This window comes from Callithrix jacchus, chromosome 13, assembly GCF_049354715.1.
Source record: "Callithrix jacchus isolate 240 chromosome 13, calJac240_pri, whole genome shotgun sequence".
Lineage (NCBI taxonomy): Eukaryota > Metazoa > Chordata > Mammalia > Primates > Cebidae > Callithrix > Callithrix jacchus.
This window is the reverse complement of record NC_133514.1, coordinates 12,513,333-12,529,960: the sequence shown is the minus strand read 5'-3', so window position 1 is coordinate 12,529,960 and position 16,628 is coordinate 12,513,333. Positions and strand designations below refer to the sequence as shown.

Below are 16,628 nucleotides of genomic sequence, written 5' to 3'. Positions count from 1 at the left end.
GTGATTTCCCCTTTATCATTTTTTATTACATCTATTTGGTTATTCTCTCTTTTCTTTTTTATTAATCTAGATAGTGGTCTGTCTAGTTTGTTGATCTTTTCGAAAAACCAGCTCCTGGATTTATTGACAAAATTCAACAGCCCTTTATGCTAAAAACCCTCAATAAACTTGGTATTGATGGAACGTATCTCAAAATAATAAAAGCTATTTATGATAAACCAACAGCCAATATCATACTGAACGGGCAAAAACTGGAAGCATTCCCTTTGAAATCTGGCACTAGACAAGGATGCCCTCTGTCACCACTCCTATTCAATATAGTACTGGAAGTTCTAGCCAGAGCAATCAGGCAAGAAAAAGAAATAAAGGGTATTCAAATAGGAAAGGAGGAAGCCAAATTGTCTCTATTTGCAGACGACATGATTGTATATCTAGAAGACCCCATCGCCTCAGCCCAAAATCTCCTGAAACTGATAAGCAACTTCAGCAAAATCTCAGGATACACAATCAATGTGCAAAAATCACAAGCATTCCTATACACCAATAACAGACTGAAAGAGAGCCAAATCAAGAACCAACTGCCATTCACAATTGCTACAAAGAGAATAAAATACCTAGGAATACAACTAACAAGGAACGTTAAGGACCTCTTCAAGGAGAACTACAAACCACTGCTCAATGAAATAAGAGAGGACACAAACAGATGGAGAAACATTCCATGTTCATGGTTAGGAAGAATCAATATTGTGAAAATGGCCATACTGCCCAAAGTAATTTACAGATTCAACACTACCCCCATCAAGCTACCAATGATCTTCTTCACAGAACTGGAAAAAACCATCTTAAACTTCATATGGAACCAAAAGAGAGCCCGCATAGCCAAGTCAATTCTAAGTAAAAAGAACACAGCGGGAGGCATCATACTACTGGACTTCAAACTATACTACAAGGCTACAGTAATCAAAACAGCATGGTACTGGTACCAAAACAGAGATATAGACCAATGGAACAGAACAGAGGCATTGGAGGCAACACAACATATCTACAACCATACAATCTTTGATAAACCTGACAAAAACAAGCAATGGGGAAAGGATTCCCCGTTTAATGAATGGTGTGGGGAAAACTGGCTAGCTATGTGCAGAAAGCAGAAACTGGACCCCTTCCTGACAACTTACACTAAAATTAACTCCAGATGGATTAAAGACTTAAACATAAGACTGAACACCATAAAAACCCTAGAAGAAAATCTAGGCAAAACCATTCAGGACATAGGAGTAGGCAAGGACTTCATGAACAAAACACCAAAAGCATTGGCAATAAAAGCCAAAATAGACAAGCGGGACCTAATCAAACTCCACAGCTTCTGCACGGCAAAAGAAACAGTCATTAGAGTGAATTGGCAACCAACAGAATGGGAAAAAATTTTTGCAGTTTACCCATCTGACAAAGGGCTGATATCCAGCATTTACAAAGAACTAAAACAGATTTACAAGAAAAAAGCAAACAAGCCCATTCAAAAGTGGGCAAAGGATATGAACAGACACTTTACAAAAGAAGACATACATGAGGCCAACAAACATGAAAAAATGCTCATCACTGGTCATCAGAGAAATGCAAATCAAAACTACATTGAGATACCATCTCACGCCAATTAGAATGGCGATCATTAAAAAATCTGGAGACAACAGATGCTGGAGAGGATGTGGAGAAATAGGAACACTTTTACACTCTTGGTGGGAGTGTAAATTAGTTCAACCATTGTGGAAGACAGTGTGGCGATTCCTCAAGGACCTAGAAATAGAAATTCCATTTGACCCAGCAATCCCATTACTGGGTATATATCCAAAGGATTATAAATCGTTCTACTATAAGGACACATGCACACGAATGTTCACTGTGGCATTGTTTACAATAGCAAAGACCTGGAACCAACCCAAATGCCCATCGATGATAGACTGTACAGGGAAAATGTGGCACATATACACCATGGAATATTATGCAGCAATCAAAAACAAGGAGCTTGTGTCCTTTGTAGGGACATGGATGAACCTGGAGAACATCATTCTCAGCAAACTGACACAAGAACAGAAAATGAAACACCGCATGTTCTCACTCATAGGCAGGTGTTGAACAATGAGAACACATGGACACAGGGAGGGGAGCACTACACACTGGAGTCGGTTGGGGGAATAGGGAAGGGACAGCGGGGGGTGGGGAGTTGGGGAGAGATAGCATGGGGAGAAATGCCAGATATAGGTGATGGGGAGGAAGGCAGCAAATCGCACTGCCACGTGTGTACGTATGCAACTATCTTGCATGTTCTGCACATGTACCCCAAAACCTAAAATGCAATAAAAAAGAAAAGAAAAATATGTTAAAGAAACTTCATTTTCTTTACACTGATAGTACATCAGAAGCTACTAAGGTTTTAAGTTCTAAACAAGCACTTCCACAATTCAGACAGTGGTTCTAAGAAGAGAGACTCTCTTCATGACACTCAAACTGCTAAGTACAGTCAAACAGCTTTAGGACTGACTAGCTTCCAACCGACTGAAAAAACGACCCTCGCCTGAGAACGTTAAAAATAGCGAGATACAACTCAAGTACAAAGCTAGACTTGGGACATTAAGCCCACCGCGCTCTGCTGCACCACAGACAAGGCTGCCTACTGGCTACCCTCCTGCTGCCCACACCCGGTATCCTCCCCTTCCACTGAGTGTGGCCAGGACTTATGCATCGGTCTCTAAGGAATGAAAGTGATGGCATGTCACTTCTAAGGGTAGATTCAAAGAAGATGCTGGCTTCTGTCTTGGGTATTTTCCTTCACTCCAGGGGAAACGGGCTTCCGTGAGTGAGACGGCCCTAGGAAGAGAGGCCCACAGCAGTCAGTTTGGAAGCAGATCTTCTGGACCCTGCCAACAACATGTAAGTGAGCAGACACCTCTCCGCACCAGTCATGCCTTGAGATGATGATGACAGCAGCCCCCAATCCCCAACACTTTAATTACACCCACATCAGACATCCCGGCTAAAGCCACTTCATTAAGCCGCACGCACCCAGAGTCCTGACCTATGGAAACCCTGAGACAATAAATGACTTCTTTCGAGCTGTTCCATTCTGGGGATGATCTGTTACGAGCAACAGATAAGCACTCATACACCAACCCAGGCTGAGACGAATCAAGGCAAACAAACAGAAAGAGTGAATACTCTGCAGTAACGGAAAGTCACTGAATGACAGACTCTCAAGATTAAAAGGAACACTCCAACGGGCCAGTGATGGGGAATTCACCAGAGTATGAGAAAACTAACTGCTTTGGGGCGGCATTAACCTGTGGGAAACTCCTACTTTTGAAGAGACAAAGCCTTTCCATTCTTATTACATCTAAAATGGTTGGAACCGTCTGTGATTTCCGCAGTATTTGTGCACATACTTTATTTACTTAGGTCTCCGCCTTTTGTGAGGGCAGTTTATCACACAGCCTGGTTTTATAGATGAGAACACAGGTTTGATCCGACAATGGAGGTTCATGTAGCACTCTGCCTAAAAATCCAGAACTGGTAAGCTGAACAATATCCTAGCCCAGCTGGATTCTGCCTTCAAGCCCAATATGATTTCCACTCCCCCACGGCTGCCCACAGTACATATTTGGTAACACAGAGAAAGTTCAGACCTGAGGATTAAGTAAGGTGACCTGACATCTTTCCAAATTACCTTGACCTGGTTTCAGAAACAAAGTGATTCCTAAGGTTTTGCTAAAAGTTCAGTCTGATCACAGACAACATATCCCTTATCCATATACTAGTGGAAGTTCGATTTTCCACAGAACACATAATTACACTGAAGAAGAAAATAGAATTTAGTGCATGACACAGAAGGAACTACAACTAACTTGGACTTTGGGAAGTCAAAGCCATGACTGTTTGCTTCACTCTTCCCTTCCAGACACTAATCTCACATAGCTGGTGCCCCACATTTGGCAACTTTGAGAAAAATTTCACGAAGAGTCCCCTGCACATGAATGAAATGCACATGTGATATAACAAGAGCGCAGCGGTTCAATCTCATTGCCGTGTGGTTTGCTAGCAGCATCGCACTGCCCTCTGAGAACCACCACACATTGTCAGCCCACGTCAACAGCAAATGCGATCAGTTGAAAGGGGATTTGTAACAATAATTACCAAAGGAGAAAAGCATGTATATTGTGCTTCAATTTATGCTGAGAAAAGGAAACCTGGCAAACAATAAATGCTTGATATTTTAAAAGCCCTTGTTCACGGAACAATACCCTTATGTTAAAAATGACCTCATGCCATCAGCAAAAAGGAAATCGCAACAAAAGAACTGGCACTCATTCAAGGAGAAAGTAGAAAGTGTCTTGTTTACTCTGTAATTGTTTAATTAGGCAAATCAGACTAGGTTTCTCTCAAAGGTGGCAACTGCAAATTAAACAGACATAGGAAAGAATTAACTTTCAGAAGTCAGAATTTTTAAAAGCTGAAAGAACTCTGTGAAGACAGATAATCAAATTATTTCATTTTACAGATGAGAAAATGAGACCCAGGAAAATAACAGACGTTTCAAAGGTCACAGAGCTGGTTCAGAACAAGGCTGAAATTACTCATTCATTCGACTCTTCCTGGAGCTCACCGTCTAGGGCGGATGCAGGTAAGCAAACACTGTGTGATAGGAACTAAGATGTAGGAATAAATACAATATGGTCAGAAACAAACAGCAGAGCCAAAGCTTGAAAGGTTAAGGAAGACTCTCATAGAAACCGACACTGGAGACCCAAAGATAGAGAAGACTTACCCAGGTGAAGGGAGAGGGGAGAGAAGGGAGGAGAGACTGGAGAGACGGGAGGGGAAAGCATGTTCCAAGTTAAACAAGAGTAAAGTCCTACAGGCAAGACAACACTCATCACTTAGCTAGAATTTGTAATACCAAGAGGCACAGGATGAACAATGAAAAGTCAAGGGGGTCGGTTCATGGAGGACCTTGTAAGTCACACACCATTAAAGACTTTGGACTCCATGGCTGGGCGTGGCGACTCACACCAGTAATCCCGGCACTTTGTGAGGCCGAGGCTGGAGGATCACTTGAGTCCAGAAGTTCAAGACCAGCCTGGCCAACATAGTGAGACCCCATTTACACAGAAAAGGAAAAAAGAATTTGGACTTTATCCTAAGGGACTATGGACAATTACTGAAGAGACTGAGGGTTAAGAATATTAATTTAGAAAGATATTCAAACCTAACCATGGAGAAAGGACTGGACTAAGAAAGCTCAAGGGAAATGGTTGTCATACAGCCAACAGATGAAAACGGCCGTCATTAGGGAGGAGGCGGTAGGAATGAAAAGCGGGGAATGAATCAGAAAGGTACTCACTATCTGACCACTCAGTACCAGACATGACTTCATGTTAAGAGGCCCACATTTAGACGGTTATTCAGAGGACCAAAAAATCATCTTAATGTGAAAAAGTTCTCCACTGACCACTTAGTGAACACATAGCTCTCATTTAATGGTTGTTCTATCCTCCCTGGGAGAAGAGCACTCACATCCATCCTGGACCAAATCACCAAGAAGAGCCACAGCTTCTCTCATTCTCAGATGTTACACACATTAAGGGCACAACACAATGACAACGCAAATACAAGGAAAAAAAAAACAAAGGCCCTGTGAAACTGAAAACATTATAGAAGATGAGCAATTTTCCAAGTTCAGTGGAAACTAAGCTGGAGAATACGGGAAGTATGCCTATGCCAAACTAGGATCCAGGAGACTCAGACTAAGAATTTAAGAAGGAAAAAGCAACAGGGACCTAAACCCACTTTAAAGGAAAAGGATCTGCACTTCAAGCAGTTTGGAGAAGGCTCTGGGAAAACTGCCTAAGCTCTGGAACATGTTTTGCAAAAAATGCCCCATTCATGATCTTCTGTGAAGGTCAAATGATGTAAAAAAAGATCATACACAATTTTTTCTTTTTTTTTTTTGAGACAGAGTCTTGCTTTGTCACCCAGGCTGGAGAATAGCAGCTTGGTAACAGCTCACCACAACCTCTGCCTCCTGGGTTCAAGCGATTCTCCTGCCTCAGCCTCCCAAATAGCTGGGATTACAGGTGCACGCCACCACTCCCAGCTTATTCTTGTATTTTTAGTAGAGATGGGGTTTCGTCATGTTGGCCAGGCTGGAGGAGGAGTTGGAGGACAGGTCTCCAACTCCTGTCCTCAGGTGATCTGTCTGCCTCAGCCTCCCAAAGTCCTGGGATTACAGGCATGAGCCACCATGCCCAGCTACATCACATATATTTTTAACAAAAAAAGAATGACAAATATGCAGCAAACACTTGACTTATTTTTAACACATAAAAGTTGCTATTATAACCTAAATTAACTAAACAGCAAATTAAGTGAGCTTTTAAAAAATGCTTTTGGTTTCATTCTTCAAGTACTATGAACAGTTTTTTTCATTATTTTCTATCAAAGACTGGTAAACATCAAGTGAGTATCCTTCTAATGAAAAATAACCTTTGATAAAAGGGGCGCAAAAAATAGCTGCACAGTAAAGTCAGCGCTGATTCCAATCCCGATCCTGACATGCATTAGTTCTGCACCCTCTGTCTCATCTGACCACTGGGAACACCACCCTTGCGCTTCTGAGAGGGAAATGAGATGATGTCTATGAAGCCCTTGGCACGGCACCAGATACTCCTGCAGTAGGTGCGCCCGGCCTCCAGCCCACTGAGGCCACTCCGCGACCACCCATGCCATTTTCACTACATCGATTAACAAAAGATATTTCTTATGGCGGTTTTAAGTGGACTCAAGTAGCAATACTGAAACAAGGACAATGTATGATCACGAAATGTTTCTGCGGAAAGTCTGAGGAAAAAGTATCTTATTAAGATGTGACTCCTAACTGTAATCCAGGCACTTTGGAAGGCTGAAGCAGAAGAATGCTTAAGCCCAGGAGTTCAAGATCAGCCTGGGCAACACAGCAAGACCCCATCACTACTAAAGTTAAAAAAAAAAAAAAAAAAAAAAAAGATTAGCCAGGCATGGTGGCGCATGCCTGTAGCCCCAACTACTCAAGGAGGCTGATGTGGAAGGATCACCCGAGTCCAGGAGTTCCAGACTGCAGTGAGTTATGACTGCACCACTGCACTCCAGTCTGGGCAACACAGACGTCCTAGCTGGGGAGAAAAAAAAAAGACTTCTATTAAAAAAACAAATTCCTGGCCAGTCACAATGGGGCATGCCTGTAATCCCAGCACTTCAGGAGGCTAAGGCGGGTGGATCACTTGAGGTCAGGAGTTCAAGACCAGCCTGGTCAACACAGTGAAACCCCATCTCTATTAAAAATACAAAAATTAGCCAGGTGTGGCGGCATGAGCCTGTATGTAATCCCAGCTACTCGGGAGGCTGAGGCAGAAGAATCACTTGAACCAGGAGGTGGAGGCTGCAGTGAGCTGAGATCACACCACTGCACTCCATGGTTACCTTTTATGATAAGACCACCTAAAATATACTCTCTTAGCAACTTTTTTTTATATACAATACAGTGTTATTAACTACAGTCCTTACACTGCCCATCAGATCTCCAGACTTATTATCCTATATAAATGCAAGTTTATTCACTCATTTTTAAAGATATCTATTTATCACTTTAATGGCTTTTGTGAGAAAGGATTATACTCATCCTCCAAAGTCTTTAATTTTGTTTGCTTGTTTTTCTAATTATTCTACAGAAAAAAACAACTACAAAATATTTTTGTTAGTCTTGCAGAAGTAGAAGTGCTTAAGCTATTTGAGACAGGAAGGAAAAGTAAATTTATTTTTTTTAGTTAGGGTAGAAGCACTGAGGTATTTAGTTATGTAGACTGACATCGCTGATTCCAATAACAAAATCTGAGTAAAAACGTTCTACTTTAAAAGACTGAAAGTTAGAATTGTCTTTAGGACGAATCTACTTGTTTTAGTTTTGTTCCTAATAATCCTCGCTTACTATCTGATGTTTGCGAGGTTGCATGAAGAACCCTTACAAGGGGTTTTAATTATCACAATTTGTTTACACACTTTTATTTAAATTTTAACAGTACTGCATTTTGGCCAAAGGAAGTAATCAATTTTCTACTGTGGCAAATTTATTGAATGTTAGCATTATATTTAAGAAAGAACACACTGACATTTATGCAAAGAATGTTTTATTTTAACAAAACATATTCATATAGTGCCCTGAGTTTTGAATTAAAAAATTGAATACTAGTAACTCTTGAGAGGAGGTAGAAACCAGGAGAAACCCCTACACTGTTTCACAAAGGCCATTTTCTTTCTTTTTTTGTGTGTGTGTGTTGTTGTTGTTGTTAATCAGTGAGAGCTCGTTATCTTGCTCAGGTTGGCCTTGAACTCATAGCCTCGCCTCCTCAAGCGCCAGGACAACTGGTCGGAGCCACCGCAGCTCCCCACAAAGGCCATTTTCTAATCATGCTATGGACTAAATCAGTAACTGTGTCCTCTACTAAGCTACTGGGGGGGCCCATGTTGAACTCATCTTAATATTTTCAACCCCTAATGTAACTCACGCCAGGTGCTCAACAAATTCTTGATCAATAAGAAAATGAAGCATCACAAAACTAAACAGGGCACATGAAATTATTTCTCCATTTTAAAAATAGAAAAAAAGTATTAAAGGATTTAGTCAGGTGACACCTCTATAAAAGGGTTAAACTGTCACTGCAACTTACATCCTCTAATTCCCAGTCCGATATCCAACTCACCACACCAGCTTATGAAGACTGAAGGCGCCCTAGAAGGCTGGCGGAAGCTGCGAAGTGTCTTTTTTCATCAAACTGCTTTTACATGTTATCACTATCTCTGTCATGGATCTATCACAAACTCACGTTCTAACGTTGTGTGTGCACATCTCATCTCCCTTACGAGCTAAATGAAGGCAAGAAGTGCACTCTCTCTTCCCACGTTTAGAATGGAGGATGTGTTCTCCTCCTCCCACTGGACATTGGCTTTTTTCTTTCTCACTTCTACTGCTCTTCCATGCTGAATTAATTCCTCAATGAATGACTATGTGCCCTACTCTAACAACACCTTTAAGAAGCCAAAAGCGGGGGATTGGGGATGGTTAGCATTAGGAGAACTACCTAATGTAGATGATGGGGTGATGGATGCAGCAAACCACCATGGCATGTCTATACCTACGTAACAAACCTGCACGTTCTGCACCGTACCCCAGAACTTAAAGTACAATAAATAAATAAGTATTAAAAAAAAAAAAAAAAGAAGCCAAAAGCAATGAAGCCATCATGAGTAAAGCTAAACAGAAAGCAAGGTCTGAATGTCCTGAAGTTAAACAGAAAACAAGCTCCAAAATATCAGCCCAACAAAGGGGTCTGTGGAAGGCCAGGGTGGCCCAGGTGAGCACGGGGCCAGTGGAGGCTCCTCCTCCATGACTCACGCAGCAGTCAGATTCGCACGAGGCCCTTTCTCTACTCCCCCGAATCTCCAGAAGCAATTATGTGATTCCATGCACACCCAGCAACCCCACCGCATCCAGGTTCTAGTAAGCTGGGTTGTGAACTGCTAGGAAAGAAAACTATGTTTATTCCACCAAAAATGTCGTTACCGTAAGAGCCTAATCATTATACATTTGCCCACCGATGGAGGACATGATACCTGGAAGGGATTAACAGTCTACTCTTTTTTATTCCTTCTTGCCAACCACCAAAAGTATGCCAGGAAGAAAACAAGAAAAACTTACTTTGAGCAGCCAAGTGAGAACTGAGTCACGATACGGAACGAATTTATTCTTGTTTTTGCCAGCACTCTGATCTGCAAGCGCTGAGATAACCAGGCCGAGGGTGGTGAGGGACCTGCATGGTGCAACAAACCGAAATCATTACAAAAATGGAAGCTATCAAATGTCACAGTTTAGCGCAAAGATTGAACACCAAGATGCCCTGGACCTGCAAGTGAAAAGGACCTGTCAGCATTTTGCCACTCAGTTAGTTCAAAAGCACACAACTTGAAATAGCTATTTTCTCCTAATACTGCCATAAGCAATAAAAACGCTTAGCCCAGTATTTTTTGGTACCCAAAAATGTGAGCTGTAAATCTTCAAGTCAAGGTAACATAAAAACCATGTATCTTTAAGAAAGGAAGACAGAAACACAATAATTAAACCACAGGACAAACAAAAATTGTATATATGCGATTCAATAGTAGGACGGCATCTGTGTGACGGTGCTCTATCATCTCCATTTGGTTTCTTATGACTCCTATGTGTCCTTCTGGGAGTCACAAGGACGGAAAAGCTTCCTGCCCATAATGAGCTAACAATTTAGCTTGAGGGAGAAAATTTAACCCTATGAAGGAACTGGTACACTAAATATGACTTCATAAAGTCTTAGCTTCTTGGACTTGGACAACTCCGACTGTTTATAAAAGGAAAAGCTCCATGTGGTTAGTGCGTGTTTCTCCAAAGAGCATCACACAGGTCAAGATCAACAGCTCCACTCTGAGAGATCAGCTACCTTTGATCTTCTCTATAGCTTAGACCAGTGGTTCTCACCTGGAGGGTGACTGGGCCCCCACAGGGAACAGCCATTGAGAGTGAGTTCGGGTTGACACAACTAGGGGTGTGGGGAGAGGTGGCGGCTACTACTGCCATCTAGTGGGCAGAAGCCAGGGATGCAGCTAGATACTCTGCAAAGCACAGGATCACCCTCCCATGAAAAGAATTACCCAACCCAAAAGGGCAATAGGATCACCGCTCAGAAATCCTGGCCTGACTGAGGCTGTGCTTTTCGGCCCCATCAGGCATCAGGCATCTCAACAAAACCTAAAATGAGCCCAGGCCCATTGAAAACACCAGAAAAAAATTCCAAATCACCTTGTTATTTTAATAACCACAGATGCTCCCCTCTTGGCTATTAAATCAATAAAGGAATAAAAATAAGGTTTGACAACTTACTTGTTTATGTTGCTCCCTTCCTTCAGCCTGTCCCCGGCAGCACCGGTCTTCGTTGCTCGTTCACTGCCAGCTAAATCCACCAGGCTGAGTTTGCCCACTTTCTCTCCAGACGTCTGCAAGGAAGTCAATCAACACTAAGAAACAGGAACACAGGGCCGGGCAAGGCGACTCATGCCTGTAATCTCAGAACTTTGGGAGGACAAGGAATAAGGATCACCTGAGCCCAGGATTTCACGAACAGCCTGGGCAACACAATAAGATCCTCTCTCCACAAAAAATTTTAAAAAAACAGCTGGCCATGGTGGTATGTGCCTATAGTCCCAGCTAATTGGGAAGCTGAGGTGGGAGGTCACTTGAGCCCAGAAGTTCCAGGCTACAGTGAAACTGATAGTGCAGTCATATAGTTCCAGTGCTATATGATTGCACCTCTGAATTCCAACCTGAGTGACAGAGACCCTGTCTCTTAAAGAACAATACAGGGCAGGAGCAGTGGCTCACACCTGTAATCCCAGCACTTTGGGAGGCCAAGGCAGGCAGATCACCTGAGGTCAGGAGTTCAAGACCAACTTGACCAACATGGAGAAACCCCACCTCTACCAAAATTACAAAATTAGCCAGGTGTGGTGGGCCATGCCTGTAATCCCAGCTACTTGGGAGGCTGAGGCAGGAGAATCGCTTGAACCTGGGAGGCAGAGGTTGCGGTGAGCCAAGATCGCACCACAGCACTCCAGCCTGGACAACAACAGTGAAACTCCTTCTCCAAAAAAAAAAAAAAAAAATACAAAAAGCAGTTCTGTCACAACTAAATGGATTTATGATGTAAACCCTTTCTTATAAGTATTTACTGCTACTTCGGTCGGGCACGGTGGCTCATGCCTGTAATCCCAGCACTTTGGGAGGCTGAGGCGGGCGAATCATGAGGTCAGGAGATTGAGACTATTCTGGCTAACACAGTGACACTCCGTCTCTACTAAAAAATATAAAAAAGTACCCAGACTTGGTGGTACACGCCTATAGTCCCAGCTATTTGGGAGGCTGAGGCAGGAGAATCGCTTGAACCCAGGAGGCAGAGGTTGCAGTATGCCGAGATTGCGCCACTGTACTCCAACCTGGGTGACAGAGTGAGACTCCATCTCAAACAAACAAAAAAAAGTATTGACTGTTACTTTAAAATTATTTTGTGCTGCTAAAACACACTATAAGAAAACTGTACACTCTAATGATGGAAACACAGAAAATTTATAAATGAAAGCTAATTATCTCAGAAACACAGTGCCTCCAAAATGGGCCACTTTGAAGGGTGCCCAACAAAATTCCCAGAGCAGTATATAAAGGTATTTCCAAGACTTAAATTTTACTATTAGAAACTGTGTTTAAAATTTCATGGCTATTTATCAATAATCCTGAGACAAAAGGCTTGCAATTCTGACATAAAAATTTAATCTGACCTTTATATGATAGAAGAATCCCTCAAAATTTCAGACATTTTCTAATATGTACTCCTTATTCCTATATAATTCTATTTTACTTCATGTCAGGGTTAGATTCACATCTTTTTCTAGTTAAGATATTATATACAAACAGATACACAGATACTGTTACCAAAGTGTTTTCTTATCAAGCACATACATGTAACATACTTTATACTTCAGTAACAATACAAGAAATGCAGGAAACCAACACCAAAATCTGTAGATTGCATAATTTTTAAAGCTTTCCTTTAAAATGGACGTTTATTTCCATAAATAAACATGCTGTTAACAAAAGGATATTCAGCGTCCCAAGTCAAAAATACTTTCGTTTTTTTTTAAAAAGTCTTCAGTATGTTTTTTGTTTTATGGCGAAAAGGAAATAAGAAACAAAGAACTTTTTGTTGTTCCACTAATCTTGCTGTGATGGTAAAAGGAGAAAAATATGCTTTCAGCAGATGAAAATCCTGCCAAAATACAGCACTCTGCCAGGGTGATTATTTTACCTTCTGGCATTTGAAATGGACACACTAGGGGGTAGATATCATAATAAAAAAGTAAAATTCACATAAAAAGATGGAAAACGCAAATACACGGGCAACAGAGAAGCCTGCAATGTGGCAGAAGCATGTGTATCTCTCATCGAGTTTATCTTCATAAGATTCAAAGCCAACACTCAAAAAGTTCTTCTACAAAAGTGAGTGATTTTATAGTACCATTTCCCCAGTGTCATTTATTCCTTCTAATAGTGTTTCACAGAAGGCAACACTGCAAAAGAACCTCTGCTAAATCAGCTGGTTTTTTTTTTTTTTTTGGACACAGGGTCTTGCTCTGTTGTCCAGTACAGCGGGGTAATCACAACTCATTGCAGCCTCAAATTCCTGGGCTCAACCAATCCTCCCACCTCAGCCTCCCTATGCTAGGTCTATGGGCATGAACCATCCACACCCACACCACACATGCTAATTTTAAAATTTTCTGTAGAAATGGAGTCTCACTATGTTACCAGACTGTTCTCCAATTCCTGGGCTCAAGCAATCCTCCCGCTATGGCCTCCCAAAGTGCTGGGATTGCAGGTGTGAGGCACAGTGCCTGGGCAAGCAAGAGCACAACCAATGGCTCATGCAGTTATCCATCACAGTTTAAAATGCAAAAACTGCTGGGACAGAGACACTGGGCCACCGGCGCACTTAACTTCTGCTCCACCTTCCTTCAGTGGGAGCAGGCGGGGAGCTTAAAGCCACATTTCTCAGACTCCCTGGCAGCCTGGGCTCAGGATACACCTGCTAGAGGCTGGAAAGCAGAAGTAGAGCAGAGGCCAGCCACTGCCCCTTTCTGGCTTTTTCTGCTGGCAGACGGACTGGGGAAACACAAGCACATTCTCCAGCTCCCAGAATGCTATGAGGCAGCAACATGGACAGAAGCGACCTCTCTCTTCCTGCTTCCTGGATCACAGCTATAGGTATGCCTGGAACTCAGAGTTCTACAGGTGTCCTCAGAGGTGGCACTGCCCCATAGCCAGATGTATGCTGTTCGGACAGTGATTCCTCAAGAGGTAGTCTAGAACCCAGATGTCCCAACAATCCCAAAATCACTTGCTTCCCTACATGAAATCCCTTTCTGTTGAGCTAGAGTGACTTCTGTTTCTTGTCCAGAGTGCTCATGGATACCTAAGTCTAGCCAGGACTTTAATTCATCTAACACCTGAAGAAGAAAAAAATAAACGACCATCCACTTAAGAAATGTAGAAACAGGTCATGCATCTGAACACCTACCCCAGACTTCGCATCGTAGAGTGTGTGTGTGAGGGTGATTTTGAAAACGGCATGGGATCGGCTACTCTCCTCGTTCATGTTGGTCGCAGCGACTGTGCGAGATTTGTTACCCTCAGACATCAACGACTCAATGTCCTAAGTGGAAACAAGTCACAGACCCACGTTTCATTACTCGTGTAATACACACTAAAACTCTGCTCCACCACAAAATGCATTATAAGTTTTGCTACTTAACAACATTTGGAGTTAACATTTTGTTTCTCAATGAACGTTGAGTCCCAGGGAGCGCAAGAGCCAATACTGTCTCTGAAAACTCAAATAAAAGTACATCATTTGCTACAGGTACAGAAGTGGCAGCTTTGGCTCAAAGTTCAGAAGCTGCAGCTGTTCATCTGCACACAAGATGAACAACTATGCCGTGCTAGCCCTCATCTAATACAGAAGTTTGAAAAAACTTAATTTCTTTAATACAGAAGCAATACAAATTCATTGTTAAAACAAATTAGATTATACAAAGAAGCACGCAACTAACTTGTGTTATTCGTCCCTTTATCCAGGCCTATCACCGACTACCACTGTCTTACCAGACCTGTTTCTAAAAATTAGAACCTCAAGAGACTAATTTTCTGCATTGATTTACCACTTGGTTGCTGCTAGTACTAAAAAACAGAGACCGCGAAATACAATAGGAAGATTATGGGATTTTTTTTTAATGTTATAAGCTCTGAAACAGTTAGACCTGGATTTTAGTTGCCTGAATAACAATGCAGATCTATGACACCCATCTGCCTCACAAGGATCTTATGAGGAGTGAGAAAAATGGTATATATACAAGTTGACTAGATGCTTCCCATTACCTAGTCTTCACTTCCTTCCAGTTAGGATGCCCAAATCTTCAACTTAGACTACATTTCCCAGATGCCCTTGCAGCTCAGTCTGGCCACATGATGTTTTAGTGGATAAGATTTAGAATTAAAATAGGCCATGTGGGAATTCTCCTTAAGGGAGTAGGCGTGCTATCACGTGTTGGTTCTGAGAGCCATCTTGAACTATGGGAATAAGGGCACTATCACCCCTCTCTATGCTAACCACTGGAAGGAATCTAGGTCCCTAATAACACATTTGGGACCACAATACCAGCCCTGGAGAGTCTACCTCCATATTTCTTTTCCATGAAAAGTCTTGTTTCAATCACCACTCATTCACCCACACTTTCAAATGCATAATGAAAGCACCTACGTAGACCAGGTACTTTTCAGACACTGAGGATATACAATAGGCAGAAGAGACAATAGTCCACGTTTCAAAGAACTTAACTGTTACATTTTTAAATGTTATATGCAACTGAACACAATCCTAACTGACATACATTACCAAAAACTGAAAAATCACAGGTTTCTACTAAAAGAATGTTTATGAAAAAATTCAACATGATACATAAAAAGCCTCCAAGTAAAAACATTAATTGCAAAAGGAAGTAAAAGTGGGCCCCAAAATGGGAAAACAGCAAAAGATAAAATTCACAATTTTCTACATCTATTCCAAACCCACTGTAGATCCATTAAGTCTGATAACTTTCCATTTAAAAGCAAAATCCTAGTCTATATTTATTCACTGGTCTCTGATCAACTACCTCATTTTTAGGATTTCTGTAAAAAGTGACTTATTAAGTGATGCTATGATACATTTAATTTTTTAAAATAACAACAAATTAAGCCAAGAAAAAAACGCCCCACCCAACCACACTGAATTTAAGTCATTCACATGCAGGATGCTGTTACCTTGTAGCTTGTGACAGCCAGTTTAGAAAGTCCATCCACATAAGGTCCCAACACACTATGCTCTCTGACTTTCAACGTCTGACGGCTTCTGTTCATGAAAAACAAAGAAGTGACTTTTTAACAATAGGCTGTTTCTGAAACGAACTCAGCTGTGCTCCGTAAAAATATACAACGAATTCAAGAAAGACCCCAAATCAATAAAACCAGTGGACTTGAGACCCAAAGAATTTAAACCAAACTTCAAATCCTCACTGCGAAGGAAACTCCATAATGTGAATAAATATCACATCACTCTAAAGGGTACATTGTGGGATGTATACTTACTACTGCAAAGAATGCAGAGTCAAATAAATATGAACAATCTATTTGTCTCACACAGAATGTGGTACAAAGAGCAGAAACACAGTAAATGTTAACTGTGCAAGAAAGGAAAACTACAGACCAGTCTCAGTCACGAAGAGAGACAAAGACAACAAACTGAATCTAATGATTTCAAAATACAAAATTGGGCTTATCTCAGGCCTTCTAGCTATCAACCATTGGAAAAAAAGATCCATGCACTTGGCTGGGCGAAGTGACTCATGTCTGTAATCCTGGCACTTTGGGAGGTCAA

The 16,628-nt window shown here is 41.7% G+C and overlaps 1 protein-coding gene across 8 annotated transcripts in view; it reads right to left on the bottom strand.

Annotated features, from left to right (window-relative positions):
• Positions 1–16,628, bottom strand: part of KIF13B (kinesin family member 13B) — a 197,621-nt gene that overhangs the window by 103,168 nt on the left and 77,825 nt on the right. For all 8 annotated transcript variants that reach the window (XR_013525465.1, XM_017963648.4, XM_008979053.5 and 5 more), the window contains 4 exons: positions 16,016–16,103; positions 14,235–14,369; positions 10,991–11,103; positions 9,779–9,890 (listed from right to left, as the gene is read on the bottom strand). Coding sequence is in view for 7 of the 8 variants with exons in the window: in XM_017963648.4 (XP_017819137.4) it covers positions 9,779–9,890; positions 10,991–11,103; positions 14,235–14,369; positions 16,016–16,103 (448 nt within the window). In the remaining variant the exon portion in view is untranslated. The remainder of the gene's footprint in view (positions 1–9,778; positions 9,891–10,990; positions 11,104–14,234; positions 14,370–16,015; positions 16,104–16,628) is intronic.